This window comes from Bidens hawaiensis, unplaced genomic scaffold (assembly GCF_021521415.1).
Source record: "Bidens hawaiensis isolate Kalapana, Puna unplaced genomic scaffold, B.hawaiensis_p1.1 tig00008535_1, whole genome shotgun sequence".
Classification (NCBI taxonomy): domain Eukaryota; kingdom Viridiplantae; phylum Streptophyta; class Magnoliopsida; order Asterales; family Asteraceae; genus Bidens; species Bidens hawaiensis.
This window is the reverse complement of record NW_027491610.1, coordinates 43,294-60,574: the sequence shown is the minus strand read 5'-3', so window position 1 is coordinate 60,574 and position 17,281 is coordinate 43,294. Positions and strand designations below refer to the sequence as shown.

The 17,281-nt window shown below is 36.5% G+C and overlaps 1 protein-coding gene across 1 annotated transcript; it reads right to left on the bottom strand.

Annotated features, from left to right (window-relative positions):
• Nucleotides 1–718: 718 nt before the first annotated feature.
• LOC143529368 (protein VACUOLELESS GAMETOPHYTES-like) lies at nucleotides 719–1,729 on the bottom strand. The gene has a single exon (XM_077025183.1). It carries the CDS (start codon nucleotides 1,727–1,729, stop codon nucleotides 719–721), a length of 1,011 nt encoding a protein of 336 aa, XP_076881298.1.
• Between the last annotated feature and the right edge of the window lie 15,552 nt (nucleotides 1,730–17,281).

Here is a 17,281-nt window from a genome sequence, read left to right as displayed (position 1 = left end):
TTGGGCTTGTACACTCCAAAGATAGGTATGTTTTAACTTGGAAGCAGGGGTGGCTCGTGGGACAGTGAAAACAAGTTAGGGCTTTAGGCCTTCACTCAATTAAGGCCTCCAAATAAAAAAAACATTATATATAGATATATTATAATCGATATAGTAAACTCAAAGTAATGTATTGATGTCATGGTAGGCTTGGTTGTTACTAAAGTATAGGTTATGAGATCAAAACTTGTAATTATCAATTTTTTTTTCTTAACAATTATTATGAAAAAAATCCCAAAATCTTATTTTGATTTAGGACTCCTCCACATTAATTGAGCAAAGATACTGGAAGATGCAATATCATATAAGATTGCATGATGTTTCTATCCCGAGTTATTCAATCAATTTCTAGATACCATTTCAAATTCTAGTGTTGTAAAATTATGTCACCTTTGAGGTGTTGGTAATGTTGCTGAATATTGTGACCAGAATTGTTTGAAGCACAAACGATAAATATAACCACCATTGCATACACTTCCGAAAACAAATTAAAACTTTATTACATTCACAAATTCTAAGTCACCGTGTTGCAAGCCAAATAGAAGAACTCAACCCAAAATACTAGTCTAATAGGTGAGGGAACCCATTTGGCTTATAAATCCCACATCAGTTGCCCATACAACCAATGTGGGACAAGTCTCATACCTTGCATTGGTTTCAGTCCGTAACACACCGGTCTTCACTCGTAACTGCATTCATGATCATTTGTAGTACTGCACTCATAGTCAACGTTGACCACATCACCACCACCACCACCACCGCCACCTTCTGTAAGACTTTGGACAAAATCCTGGCCAATCTGATGCATCACACCCTCAACAAACCCGTTCACCACCGCATCCGCCAGTCCATTACCCGGTCCCACATTTTGATTTGGTTGTGGTTGTTGTTGCATCTGGTAGTTTTGACCACCGACCGGTATTGGCGGCTGTTGTGTTGGAACCGGGTAACTTTGATAACCAACAGGTGCTTGTGTCTGTGGCGGTGGAGGAGCCTGGTAACCGTTACCTTGATAATTAACTGGCGCTTGTGGTTGGTAATGGTAAGTTTGACCATGACCATGACCCGTGCTCATGCTATGTGTAAGTGGCTGAGGTTGATGGGAGACCGAGCCTGGACCCGGATACGAGTGACTGTGTTGTAGAGCCGGCTTAGCCGTGGCACAGTGTAGATGAACATCAAACTCACACGAAACACAGCGGTAGAGCCACTGGTCAGCCGAGCCGACACTCTGGCACACATCACACGAGAACCCTGACTTTTGACCATATGGGGATGAAAAAGTAAGGACAAGTTGGTGCGGGTGGAACGGGTGGTTGACCGAGAGGGGTTTAGTGGCACACAACACATGCAAGTCAAAGTCACAGACCTGACAGTGGTAACTAAATCGGGTTCCTTGTTGACTGCATGCGTCACACCGAAAGAAACCACCCGGGTATATAGAATTGGGAAGTAGGGAAAGCGTGTGTTCACGGTGGGACGGGTGGGTGATCAATTCGGGAAACTTGGAGCATGACGCGTGTAAGAAAAAGTTGCACGGTCTACACGCGTAGATGTGATCGGATGAAGAAACGAGGAGGTTGCAGCCTGCACAACTGATGTTGGTTTGTAGTTGGAGGTTTGATGATAATTGCAGGAGATGAGGGTGGCTTGAGTGCTTGATTTGTGTGTTGTGCGTCAACTTACCCATCTCTTTCTCCAATTGGTGATTTGCATTATGGAAGAATAATGTTATAGGCAAGCTTGGAGGAGTTGACTTTAGAGATTTTTGAATGTGTCAAAGTCAACTTATACATGTTTTGGTTGGTTTCTGGTTGTGGCCAATAAAAAAAGCAAGACTATGTCAAGTTGTTAACTATTTTTAAAACGATGTATTCATATTACATTTTTCAACTTTTCTATTTAGAAATATTTAAGTTTTGTTCTACATGTCTTATTTGGTGGTAAAGATGTTGGGGGCTATCTAATAAAAACTAGGGTTCAGATCTCACAAGAAAAAGGAAAAAAAATAATGTAAATAATAAAAGAAAATAAGTTATAGTTGGTGTGACTAGAGTTAAGATTAGTGAAACTATATTACCTTTACTTCTATTTAGAATAATATTATAGGTAGGCTGGAGGAGTTGACTTTAGAGATTTTTGACTGTGTCAAACTCAACTTATACTTGTTTTGTTTGGTTTCTAGTTGTGGCCAATAAAGAAAGCAGGACTATGTCAAGCTGTCAACTATTATTAAAACAGGTATTCATTATACATTTTTCAACTTTTCTATTTAGAAATATTTAAGTTTTTTTTACATGTCTTATTTGGTGGTAAAGACATTGGGGTTATCTAATAAAAACTAGGTTCAAATCTCACAAGAAAAAGGAAAAAAAATATAAATAATAAAAGAAATTAAGTTATAGTTGGTGTGACTAGAGTTAAGATCAGTGAAACTATATTACCTTTAGTTAAATGTTATAAAAGTAAGTCTATAAGGTCAAGTACTCCTCGAGTACTCGTTACAAGGTATGACGTTGAGGGGAATTTCGGTAACTCCGCTTAGTTACTAAGAATCGATCAAAAGTGGCCAACTCAGCCAGAATCACATCTAGTCGGTCAACTTGGACTAATTTTGACATAAAAAATAAAACATGATTCAAATTTCTATAATATTTTTAAAAAAGAATATCACTTTTTTAACTAATGATTAAATAATTTTAGAATAATTTAGTACTGCATTTATCTTATTTATATTGATATTCACTTATTTTATTATAAATATTAGCAAACTTATGATATTTGACATACATATATATATACTATAGTGTTCAAAGGTTAATTTTCTTTATATTTATCATTTCCTAGTATTCCCCGAATACTCTGAGTACACCTAACTCCCCTGTCAACCGTCTAGGATCCGACTAGCTACTTTTGTAACCTTGTTTTAGTTTGATCAATTAGTGATTAACAAGCGGGTCATGGGTCTTACCAAACCAAATTGCTTTTAAATCGGTTTATTAACATCTCATTTATTTGTGAAACCCTTTCATCATCAAACCCTAAGTATATTATTAACTTTCTTACAATAAATAAAATTAAAATAATATATATATATAACTATCTATATAATTGCATACCATAAAATCTTAAGTGTCGCTCTTAGGTTGTTTCCTTCATTCTCTAAAGCCACCATATTGCTTGATTTATAAATAGAGGCTTCTCATGCATTTGACCCGAATTCGCGGGTATGGGTCTCACCAAACCCAGATAGTATTTAAATGGGTTATAACATCTCATTTATTTGTAAAATTATTTCATAAGCAAACAATAATTTTCACGGGTCATGGGTCTCACCAAACCCAGATAACCCTTAAACGGGTTATAACATCTCATATATTTGTGAAATAACCCCTTAATTATCAAAGAATAATTTTCACGAGTTATGTGTCTTACCAAACTCTAATAGCCCTTAAATGGCTTATAAGATCTCATTTATTGATAAACACTTTCATTATCAAACCTTAATTTAATTTATCTGCTTTACATGTTCTTTGTTGTTGGTCTTCATCTCCATCGTCGGTTAATTTCCAATACCACCCACCATCGTCAACTACATCAACGCCTCTTTTTCATAGACAAATATTTGTGTTCATGTTTGTACTTTTAAAAAAATCAACATGCTCGTGTTCGTTTATGTTTGTTCGTTAAAAATCTAAAAAACATAAACATCTCGACTAATAAAACCCAAACGTTAAAAAAATAATAATAACAAACTAATATATATGTATTAAATTAACACAAAACTACATATAAAAATAAAATAATCATCATAAAATAGCAAAACGATTAAAAACAAAACTTTAAATAAACTCCCGTAACACGGGAGGATCAAACTAGTATATTATAAACGAATAATGTAAAACAACCCCGTAATACGAGGGATAATATATAAACAAAACCAAAAAAAGCTTTGCTCTTTAACTTTTCTCAAGCCACAAGATTGTTTTATTTGTAAATGAAGGTTTCTCTTGTATTTGACCCGAATTTAGGGGTATGGGTCTCACCAAACCCAGATAACCCTTAAACATGTTATAACATCTTATTAAATTAAAATTTAATCTCACCAAATAATTGATGTGAAAATTCTATAAAATAGAAATATGGTAAAAATTAATATCTATACTATTAAATAAATAAAAGTTTTATTTGCCACGTGTCCCTCAAATTAGCCATCCTCACTCACAAAATCCCGCCTAAACCTACATCCTTTTACAATGGGGCGCGATACTTGCTCCGACCCATTTTTCGTTTTAAAGTTGAGATATAATATTCCTCAATCCAATCCTAATCGTTACAGATTCAAACCCTTGATCAGTATCCCCTTTTCTTCTACAGTTCTACAGAATAATTATCAAACTATTTTCTCGTAAACGAATCCGTGTTCTTGGATCTTAATTTTCATCAAGATGCGTAGCTATTCCAAAACCCTGGATCATTATCATCATTCAAGTGTTTTAGTACATTGTTCAATATTTCTCGATCTAGGTTTTGCCAACAAATGTTTTTTATTTTTCATAGAAGTTGTAACATCCTAAAATATTCTAATATTAAATAAAGGAAGTCGCGTTTAGTTATCGTGTGTTAATAGTTAACTTATGCCTAATAAAGAAAGGACCATGGACTTGGATTAATTAAGATGGATTAAGGGTAATGGGCCTTAGGTCCATGGGCTTTAAGGGATATAAATATCCCCTTAAACCATCATAAAACCCTAACTATCATTTCCATTCTTCATAAATCTCTACACACTCCAAAACACACACACCACACACCACCGTATACACGGCCGAGAGAGACGAGAGGGGCTTGAGGCCAAACGAACGTTAGTTGGTATTAGATCTTTATTACACGAGATCTAGAGTGCATAAACAAGTTAAACGAGATCCAAACGAGCACTAAAGGTATGTTCTTGACCCTTTAAAGTTTACGTTTTATTAGCGTTTAGCATTGAAACTTAGAACGAGAGTAGATCGGGTATAAACGAAACATAAAGTTGTAAACTTGATGATAAATACGAGTGTAATGAACCCGAAAATGGAAACGGCTCGATTAATGAACCCTTAACACTAGTATTGAACGTTTTTGAACTTAAAGGTCCAAACTTTACGTGTTTTCGGGTCAAACCATATCCAAAAACGACCATAGGAATGATCGCGGGTTAGTCAAATACCATACCCATGGATTTCTCGGTAAAACGATGATGATTTTGGGGATTAAGGACGAACAGCGGCGGCTGCTGCACAACTTCGCCTACAAGCGAACTTCGCCTGCAAGCAAGTTCGCTTGCAAGCAAGTTCGCCTAACTGATCAACTTCACTGATTGACTAAGTTCGCTGCAGCAAGTTCGCCGTAGACAAGTTCGCTGTAAGCAAGTTCGCCTACTATGAACTTCGCCTAATACAAGTTCGCATGACGTTAAGTTCGCTTACAGTAAGTTCGCTTAATGTTAAGTTCGCTTATTGTTAAGTTCGCTTAATGATAAGTTCGCTGGAGTTAGCAAATTAGAAAATAAATTAAAAACCTAATGAAAAATGTGTTAAGACAGCTCGACCCCAGCCAGGGGCTCTGCCCCTTGGACCCTGCTAGGGGCTGCCGCCCCTAGACCCCGCTGCCAGGGGCGCTGCCCCCGGACCCCCGTTCGTTGTGGGTTATATAAAGATAGAAATACAACATGAGTAGTAGTGGTAGTTAATTGATACATGTAAATATTATACAGTTAGCCTTGCACAGCTCAATAAGGGAATAACGATTAACGAAGAGCGTAACAGGATTCAGGTGAGTTTCTAGCCCCATTTATGTGTTATGTTTTCGGGGCTGTATGCATACTCAATATGTTTGTTAATACGCTTATCCTAAGAGATAAGTGTATGCCTTATGTGAATAATGTGAAATGTATGAAAGATTGCTTGATGGTACGTGAACGATCTTCGGATATTGCACGTACTGTCAGGTTGTAACGCTATATATAAGGTAAGTATGATATGTATACTTATGTGTATGAACGTGATAAAGTTAATAAAAGAAGGAAAGGATGGTTGTATGGTTACGAAAAGGGTACCGAGCCCTAATAATACTCGATGTATGATGTATGGTTGTATGGTAACGAAGAGGGAATCGAACCCTACTAATATTTGAGAACTAGGGAACCGAACCCTACTAATATTCGAGGAAAAAGGGTACTGAGCCCTAATAATACTCGAGGAAGGAGGGTACCGAGCCCTAATAATACTCGAGGAAGGAGGGTACCGAGCCCTAATAATACTCGAGGAATGTAGGGCGTAATGCTCTTTATAATGTAAGATATGAAAGCAAGTTAGTACAAAAGAAAGTATGAAAGTATGAATGAAAGAATATAAGTTTGTGTGTACTGTATAATGTATGATTAACTAGAACTCACTCAGCGTAGCTGACTTTTAGTATGCACGCAAGTGAGTAGGATGAGACAGCTCGCTTGAGGGGACCCGTGGCGTTGAATAAGAGACTGGCATCGGAAGGCTCAGGGCGTATTATATTAAAGTTTTTATATTCCGCGAATGTTTTTAATTAACTCTGATATTTAGAACTGCGTTTATGAGTAAATCCAACACGAAAGTAGGGCTACCGGTAACGGGGCCTTACAGAAGTTGGGTGGTTGTAATTGTAGTTGTGGAGATGTCAGACAACTCGACATATGGTGGTGATATTTTTTTATAGTAAATTACACAAATAATTCATACTTTTTTTTATAAATGTAATGCATTTAGGTTTGTTGGTTTTCGTAGCTCTGTTTAATTGATACGTGGATTGTGGAATGAAACTTGATATAGTTTTTTTGTTTTTCCTTTTTTTTATCATATAGAGTATATGTTTATCTGTTTGCAATTGTCTTAGACCTTATATAAGGTGTTGTTTGAGCCCTCTTTATATGATTTGATACTCACATTTTTTAATAAGTTAATTTTATTTTACTATGGATCATACTTGATTTTGATTTTAATAAATTTTGTGTGGTGATTTATGCTATTTCAATCCATATGTTAGGGATTTTGTTTTTTGTTTGGCTTAGGGCTTAAATAGTTGCTGATCTGTTACGGGTTAAGTTTTCATTATTTTGCCCTCTTTTTTTAGCGATTGACGTGTTGTAACTTAGGTTTATTTGGTTAATTAGGAAATGCATATTTTCTGCTATAAGAAAACTGCACCTCATATAGGTTACTTCACGAATGCATATTGAAATTTATAGATATTATGCTTGGTAATATATTGTGGACTAATTCAACAAAAATTTATACTTTGAAATATTATTTTATATTGCTTGATATGAGTGATGTGGTTGAAACAAAGAGTTGGTGTCAACGTGAAGGAAGAATCGGGACTAGATGTGAATGGATTATTATATCACGCCCATGATCAGGTCATCAGAACGGATAAGAGATTTATTTTTACCTCTCCTTCTGTTTAACAGATTTATGGGATTTTACCAATCACAATTTTTGTTCAACTCTAATGGTTGATTGGGATTTGATTATGTTATTCATTATTAGGTTAAGCCATAAGATTTGAAGTTTGTGTAAATTACATTATCTTTAGGTACTTGAATATTAACCACTCCCTTCACACTCACACAACATACATGAAGTTAGCTTTACTTAAGACATGCCCTTTTTTTATCATCATGATTTGTGTTTGGTTTCCATCTTATTGTCTTTTTAACAATTACATTATTTTTAATGGATTGGTCAAGCTGGATTTGGTTTTTGACACCTACAACTGCAATTGTATAATGAGCAGTTAGAGGTATGTCAAGTTGGATTTGGTCTCTGATTATTGTGGTTATAATGGAAAATTTTGATGGCCGGATTTTGGTTTTTGATTGACATGTATTGGTGTAGATATTGGTTTATGATTTTTGGGTTCTACTGGAACCACTTGATTGGCGCATTTTGATTTTTTGATTGAATTTTGGTTGCTGCTGTTTTTTTCTAGGAGGACAACCTCCATTGTGGAAAACAACTTCATACATCAGGTTTGTTTTGATAATGAGTTTGAGATGTACCATATAGACAATGTTTGGTTATTATGTTCTTCTCTATATATCTTGCATATTCTTTCTTTAACTTGTATATATGTATATAGTTATTTAATTCTCATTTATCACTACAAAGTTAAATGTTCACCTACAACTTTGTAGCTACAAATTATTTGTTCAAGATTCTAAATTATTGGTTTGCTTTACAAATAAGCAGGGAAACACAACTGATTGGGGATTGTAATGGACGCGATGGATGGAAACACAAGATGGAAAAATATGTCATTGTGGACTCTACTCGACCTTACAATGGCGCATATTATACTAATTTTGGATTTGACCATGTTAACCAAAGGGAATACTAATTGTCCATAACACAAATACATGTAAATACATTAGTGTCCCTTCAATATCAGTGGAAATTTTAATCCTTTATGTGAAAGGAATTATTTTGAGTTATATTTTATTGCTCATGTTTTGAATAGAGTAGAGTTAAGAAAATTAGATAGGGATGAAATTTACTCCCACTTGTAAAACTTTAACAAAACAGTGGACTGTTGTTTTGATTTGATTTCTTGTAATCATGTGTTCGAATTCAACTTCATGAATAAAGATGTAAGGCCCCGAACCCGGTGACCCTACTTTAGCGTCGGATTTACTCATAAACACAGTTCTTCAAATCAGAGTTTATCAAAACTTTTCGCGGAATATAAAACATCAATCATTTGTTACAAAACATTAAATCTTTTCTTTGATACCATAACACAAAACTTTATACTTAAAACATCTTTACTTCTTTCTTCAGATGCCAGCCGTTCAATCCATGCCTTGTGTCATCCTCATGCTAACTTTATAATCAGCTCACCTGCGTGCATACTAAAAGTCAGCTACGCTGAGTGAGTTCTAGTTAATCGAACGCCATACAATACATACACATACACACATATCCGTAGATACATATCCATACTTCACTAGTTACCCTTCTGTTCTACATACATACTTGCTACCATACATACATACATATCTACAATCACTAACCTCCGTCTACCGAGAGTACGTTCATAGTTCACCGTCTATACATGTACTCAAGGTCGTGAACACGTACAAGGTTCGCAGTCCTTACCTATGTTCACCATTTATGGTACGTACAAGGATCGCGGTCCTTCCCTATACCATAGTACATCCACAACACGTACAAGGTTCGCAGTCATTCCCTATGTTGCAACCTAATTCATAGCACGTACGAGGTTCGCAGTCCTCCCCTATGCTACAAAATCAACACGTATAAGGTTCACAGTCCTTTCCTATGCTGAAATACATCCACAACACGTACAAGGTTCGCAGTCCTTCCCTATGTTGCAACCTAATTCATAGCACGTACGAGGTTCGCAGTCCTCCCCTATGCTACAAAATCAGCACGTATAAGGTTCACAGTCCTTTCCTATGCTGAAATACATCCACTACACGTACAAGGTTCGCAGTCCTTCCCTATGTTGCAACCTAATTCATAGCACGTACGAGGTTCGCAGTCCTCCCCTATGCTACAAAATCAGCACGTATAAGGTTCACAGTCCTTTCCTATGCTGAAATACATCCACAACACGTACAAGGTTCGCAGTCCTTCCCTATGTTGCAACCTAGTTCATAGCACGTACGAGGTTCGCAGTCCTCCCCTATGCTACAAATACAGCACGTATAAGGTTCACAGTCCTTTCCTATGCTGCAACCTAATTCATAGCACGTACGAGGTTCGCAGTCCTCCCCTATGCTACAAATACAGCACGTATAAGGTTCACAGTCCTTTCCTATGCTGACGCCTATCTACATTACGTATAAGGTTCGCGGTCCTTATCTACGTTTACATATATCATCTACTTCACGTATAAGGCTCGCAGTCCTTAACTACGCCATCACCAGCCGAGTCTATGTCCGACAGAAGCTAGAGGGATTTGCCATCCTAACTTACTATGTCGAACGTAGAACTCACATGCCATTCGTGTACCTATATACACATACTTACATTATAACATAAGAACACTCTAGGCATTCCTTACCTCATTCATTTAACAACCATACCCCTTGTCGTTACGTGCAATATCCGAAGATCGTTCACGCCCCGACAAGTATTCATTTGAAATATTCATACATCTTCGATATATAATATTCGTACCTTTATTTTTAACCTGACAGTACGCGCAATATCCGAAGATCGTTCGCGTACCGACAAACAATCATTCATATCTATCACACATATCACATATGACATACACTTATCACTTAGGATAAATGTATTAACAACACATCGAGTATGCACACAGCCCCGAAAACATAACAAGGAATGGGGCTAGAAACTCACCTGAACACGGTTACGTTCACCGTTAATCGTAATCCCTTTCTTCAGCTGTGCACGGCTGACTGTATAACAAGTACACGTATCAAACAACTATCACTACTCATATCATCTTTCCAGTCTTAACTACTACCCACTACGAACGGGGGTCCGGGGGCAGCGCCCCTGGCAGAGGGGTCTAGGGGCGGCAGCCCCTAGCAGGGTCCAAGGGGCAGAGCCCCTGGCTGGGGTCGAGCTGCCAGGTCAGCTTGGAAAAATTTTATTTACATTAACTGTCTTAACACATTTTCCATTAGGTTTTTAATTTATTTTCTAAGCGAACTTAACTTTAGGCGAAGTTAAACCTTAGGCGAACTTAGCTTTAGGCGAAGTTAAACCTCAGGCGAACTTGGCTTTAGGCGAAGTTAAACCTCAGGCGAACTTAGCTTCAGGCGAAGTTAAACCTTAGGCAAACTTGGCTTCAGGCGAAGTTAAACCTTAGGCGAACTTGGCTTCAGGCGAAGTTAAACCTTAGGCAAACTTGGATTCAGGCGAAGTTATCATCAGGCGAACTTAACTTTACAGCGAAGTTGCCATCAGGCGAACTTAGCTTGCAGGCGAAGTTCGTCGCGTTGAAGGCGAAGTTGCCCAGATGAAGGCGAAGTTGCCCAGACAGCCGCTGTTCGGTTTCTTTCCAGCATTTTGAGCGATTTTAACACCCTTGCTATGGTTCAATCTCACCCACTACGCTTCCCGACCATTTTCGGTCGCTTATACACTAAAAAGCTTGGATCTTTAAACTTCAAAGATCAAGAATCATACCTTTGAGCTTGTTGGATCTCGTTAACCTGCTAGCACTCTAATCTCTTTCTCTTGGACCTGCCTGATTCTTCCCTTGGCTCGGCCCGGTTCCGGCGAAGTTAGTGTGTGGTGTGTGTGTTAGGGAGTTTGGTGAAAAATGAAAGATATTTTGGGTTTAGGGGATATTTATATCCCTGAAATCCCATGGACCTAAGGCCCATTCTCATTTAACCCATCTCTATTAATCCAAGTCCATAACCCACATCCATTACCCGACACTAGCCCGACCCATACCAACTCCTATTCTTTTATTTATTTCCTGATAACCCGAGTAAACTTTCCCTCTATTATTAAGTAATATAATTAATATTATCTTGAAATTTCGGGATGTTACAAAAGATTATATATTAATGTGTTTATGTTTCTTTTTGACAGGTAAATCCATGTACCCATCAAGTCAAGCTATTAGCTATGGTCTTTTAGAAGTGTTTTAGTAATTTTTGTATAAATATTTATTCAATAACCATTTCCTTCCTTTGGTGTTGCAAAACTAAATATTTAGATCTAAATGCAAAAATAAAATAAAACATTTAGATCTTTGTGAATTGTAATTGTAATTAAACAATGTTATTCTATAATGTAATATACATCTTTATTTATCGAGTTTTGATGTATGGAGTTATGACTTATATACTTTAAATTATTCAACCCATGTAGTACACGAGTACCTAACCTAGTATGATATATAAAAAAAAGATATTATTTGTAATTAAGAAACAATTTTATGGTAAAAATAAAAATAAGCGGGTATTGAGTCTCACCCAACCCAGATAACTTTTAAACCGGGTTGTAACATCTCATTTATTTATGAAATCTTTTATCATCAAACCATAAGTATATTATTAACTTATATACAATAAATAAAATTAAAATTCAAAAAATATATAAATATTAAAAACGAGTCATATATAAAATAAATTAAAAATATTCGAGCCGAACCAAACCGAGCAGACATTTGCTTGTTGCTTGGCTCGTTTACAAACCGAACCGAGCAGAGCGGCTCATTTACAATCGAGCGAAAAACGAGCGAGCATTTTCCGAGCGAGTTCGAGCGACGAGCGGTTTGGACGGCCCTACTGGTAGCTTTGTATTTATTGTTTACGATGAGGCCCAAAACTTTATCAATTGAGCCCAAAACTTGCTCATAAGCCCAATTATTTAATATTTTCCCTAGACATACTACTCTCATCGGCTCATCACTCATGTACCATTTGGAATTCAAATGTCTTCCATTATTATTTTTCTGAAAAACATTTTTGTAAGTACCTTTTATCCACCACGGGATTTTACACTCATATACTACATAATGATTAGGTTATAAGGCTATACACACATGACTTTCATTATTACGTTTTAGTTCCCGCATTCATTTATTGATGGAAAAGAAATGAAATAGAAGGAAAGAAAAAATTGTTGTGTTTCATAGGTTATTTTTCTAAAAAAGAAAAGAAAGAAAATTGGAGAAATTATGTTTCTGAGTTTCATTAAAAGAAAGAAAATAAAACGATGGAAGGAAAATAAGGAGAAATAAGAATAAGTTGGATGCAAATGTTTTCTTTCCAATTTAAAAAGAAAGAAAAAGGAAAACGGGAAAGAAAATTAAAAGAAAAATTTTCCTTTCTTTTCTTTTATCTTATTAAATTGAACTCGGGAACAGAGCGTAAGAGAACATTTTTATCTAGTTTATTGTACCAGCAGACCAAAGACCCTTCAATGACTTCAATTAATTTTGCCAACAAAAATGATGTGATGTAGAAAAGTTGAATGAGTTTTGATCGTACTTGTTTCTGGTTCTTTCTCGTTCAATTTAATTTATGTCGTTTTAGTTTGTTTTGACCTTTAACCTATGTGATAATAAAAGCACATCGAATTTCATCTATATAGCTACTATGTGATAATAAAAGCACATCGAATTTCATCTATATAGCTATAAATATAGTTAAATAATATATTCTTTTTGTTGTGTATATAAAATTATAGCTATAAACTGAATACATATGTATTTATATACAGAAAACCAATTACCTATTTAATAATGAAAAGGTAATTGATCCCAAGTTTGAAACTTTTTTTAGCAAGTGAAGCTTGAGTTTAGCCATATAGATTAAAATGAGCCGAGCTTGAGCTCTTTTAAATTGAATGAGTTAAGCTCAAGCTTAAACGAACTTTGGTGAGTCTAGAACTCAGACACAACTCGACTAACTTGTACTATAATGACAAATAAACATATACTGTGCTTTTAAAATGGTCAATGATGAAAATTATTTGTTCTAGACATCTTATTTTATTTCTTCGTTAAATAGCTCATTTAATTATAAAAACTTTACTCACAAAATAACAATACATTCAATAACCTAGGTTAAGATTATATGAATCTAGATATAACTTTTGGTACCTTGTTTGTGTACTTTCATTTTAATGGCTAGTGGATTAATTGTGTATAATTTACCTGTTTACTTGTGTACTTTCGTTTTAATAGTTATGATGAATTCCTTCCAAATGAATCTTGATGTCAAATAGCCTACAAATTCATAAGACAAAATAACACGTACCTCAATTCATAAAAGACAAAACATGTTGATTTGAAACCTTATTGCTTGTCAAATTAAGACAAAATATCCTTGTTTTTATGTTTTTGGCAACATTATTGATAACCGGTCACCAGGACATATAAACAGGAATAAAGTAATACTCTGTAACTTCTCATCAGACATGGTTGGTCACCAATTTTAATTTAAAATAACTTGTGAACAAAACTAAAATTAACACTTGACAATTGAAGGCACTGCCGGAATTAAAGGGGATTTGCTGACTTGAATACTTGATCACCTACTGGAATTCTCTGGATTATAAAATCTAGGCATATTAGTTTTTATTAATCTAACTATTATCTATTGGTTGTTGCCGGTATCAATTAACGAATCGGCTGCTAACTGTCTCATCTTTTATCATATTTCTTAAAATTTAATTTTAATATAAAAATGTTATTTTAAGAAAAACATATGTTTAAATCGTTAGTTGTAAATTTGTAATTGATAGAAAATAAAACTTGTAAATCGTGTAACCTTCTCAATTAGTTTTGATTCCATCACTTACCACCCACTAGGCCTCTAAATGAGCCTAACCTTCATAAAACGTTTTTGAGAAGTTATTGATTCAACTAAATAAACAAGTCTGGACACACAATTTGTTCGCTCATTTATGTTTGTGAACATTGTCTATATATGTTTGTACGTTTATGCTCGTTTAATTGAAAAAAAAATATATTTATGTGTTATTTTTATGAATTGTGATGTACTAGACTTGTTCGCTTATGTACTTTAGGTTTAATATGAACACGGACATGCCCATTTTTTTAATGAAAGAACATGAACAAAAAAAAACCAAACGAATGTACGTTCATGTTCGTGTTTGGCTAAAGTTAAATGCACGAACACGAGCATCCACCTATACGTGTCCGTTCGATTCGTAAACCTATGATGTTGAAAATGCATAGCCTTAATGATATATTACATATTAATGAAAACAGAAAATGTGGAGCCAAGCAAACTACGAGTCTACGACCTACGTAGTCTCGCCCATGTATAATACCCAAGACGAATTAAAATTTACAGCAGATTTGATAGTTTACCAATCAAAATAAAAAAAAGACAGGACCACTTTTCTTTTTCCACGAAAAGGTCATATTATTTTATAGTTCAATTTGTAATAATACTATTTGGCTAGCCGGTTAATAAAATAAAAAAGCATCTAATTTAGATTAGGGTCTATATTAGAAGTAGTAAAATTAGATGCTTTTATCAACCAGCCAAATAATATTTGTATTTTTAGCTATATTAGATACAAAGAAAAAGAAGCATTATAATGTTTTAATCATTCAAAAATTTAATCAAAACCATTCTCCTTGATAATTTGTGTTTGATAATTTGTGTTCTCTGCTTGTTTTATTGTTTCCATTCTGCATCACTAATAAATTTTGAAAGTTTCAAATTAATGTGAGCATACAAATTAAGTTCTCTTATTTTTTTTCACTCCAGTTTCTTACTAGTTCGTTTTGTTGTGAATAAAAAAGCGCCATTCAAAAAAAAATGTGAGTATATAAATTGAGGAGACGTTATAACAATTGGGTTGAAAAAAGAAAAAAAAATTAGGGGATGAGGTAAAATTAATGGTTCGTCCACGCATTTTAATTACATGCCATGACCTAAGTTGATACAAAATACAATTTAAACATTATGGATATGAAAGGAGAAACAAAATGAAACTTAAAAGATTGCCATAATGATAGATAAATGAAGAGGTAGGTCCCAGCAGAGCCCAGTTGGACACGCAAGACTCACCTTGAAAAGGGACGTCTGCGCAGTTGAACCCGCAAGACTCCTTAACGGACGTCTGCGCGGCTGAACCCGCAAGACTTAAAAGGGACGTCTGCGCAGAGACCAACTGGATCCGCATGACCCACCATGCTCAGAGACGTGACGTCCTTACGCGCAGTACGCAAGCTGTTCTCGCAGGAAAAGCCTCACAATGGTGAAGTACTCTGCCTGTTCCCGCAGCTGCGGATACAAGCCATCAGGGAAGGCTACCTGCGCAGCAAAGCTACACGCACAAGGCACTTAGCTCTCATAATAATTCAGTAATGTCACCTGAAGAAGGAATGAGCAAAGCCGGGAATACTCCCGCCCAAATGAGCCAGTCCGTACGATACGGGAAGATCTTTTGTACTGTACCTGACGAGGTATGGACAAAAGATCTGACCAAAGATACGACAGCTCACTGATAACAGTATGACGAGCAGCACGCTCTTGTACTGTATGTCACTATTAGCCGCTGCCTACTCACCAACCTGTCGGAGGACGTGCATAGCCTGCAGTTGGTGGAACAGGAATAGTACACAGCCGGCCTGGTCACTATCAGCCGCTGCCTACCCACCAACTACCAGCATGGCATGTGCGTAGCCCACAGTTGGCAGAACAGGAACACTATTCAGCCGGCTGTACCTTCTTGGAAACCTACCTTCGGCTATAAATACTCCAACACCTTGGAATGGTATGATCATCTTGTATCTTATCTTATCATATATCTTATACCTGATATCTGCTCTAGTCATTCTCTTAATATACATTTATATTCAAGAGCAATCTAGTCTGATTCTCACGCCGGAGGGTGGTCACAAGGAGGTACCCCCCCCATTCTCAGTGACGAGCTCACGGTGTCTGTTTTGCAGGTTATCAGAAGAACCATCTTTGCCGGGTCTAACCCCTCGTGGGAAACATCTATTTAACCCCCAGATTATCCGTAATCTGCCCGGGGCCGATTAGTGTTTCTTCATTGGCGCCATCCGTGCATAAAAGCTAGAACTTAATTCTTTTTCAGTTTTCTCAAAACTTCTGGAAAGATGGTTAAAGAAACCCTGGTAACCACAACCCCAGCTACTGAGGAGAATACCGGCGACTACACAGTTTTTACGAACACTACCCCGGTTACCCAAGCCGGGGCAAGTGCAGTAAATTTTACGAACACTACCCCAGTTACCCGAGCTGGGGTAAGTGCAGTAAATAATCGCTCACTGGGATTCACCGATACCCAGTTAGAGAGACAACGAACGAGGATCCCCCGCCAAACACTCGATGAAGTTAAAGCGTGGGCGGAAGCACGTCAAAAAGAATTCCAAGCTGAGTTGGATGAACGCTTACGTTCACTCCAACAGCCTGAGGAATTCGGAGAGTACTTGGACGATGATTCGGAGGAATCCGATAGTGACGCAAACCCTCGTCATAGGACGAAAGGGAAGCGTAAGGAAACGGACTCCCAACCGAGAAGACATTTTGAAGAAACCTTCAAACCAAAAAACGCGGGTGGAAACCAACGTGACTTCTCAAAAGCATTTAGACCAACTGCGGCAAATGCGGGAACGTCCAAATTTGCAAGGGACATTGCGGAAGCAATCGCCCCGAAAAGTACCAAACAGATGTCCAACATCGGCACTTACGATGGTATAT

What these genes read in the sequence shown, in the direction of transcription:
- LOC143529368 (XM_077025183.1), bottom strand. Translation starts at nt 1,729, where the DNA reads ATGGGTAAGTTGACGCACAACACACAAATCAAGCACTCAAGCCACCCT.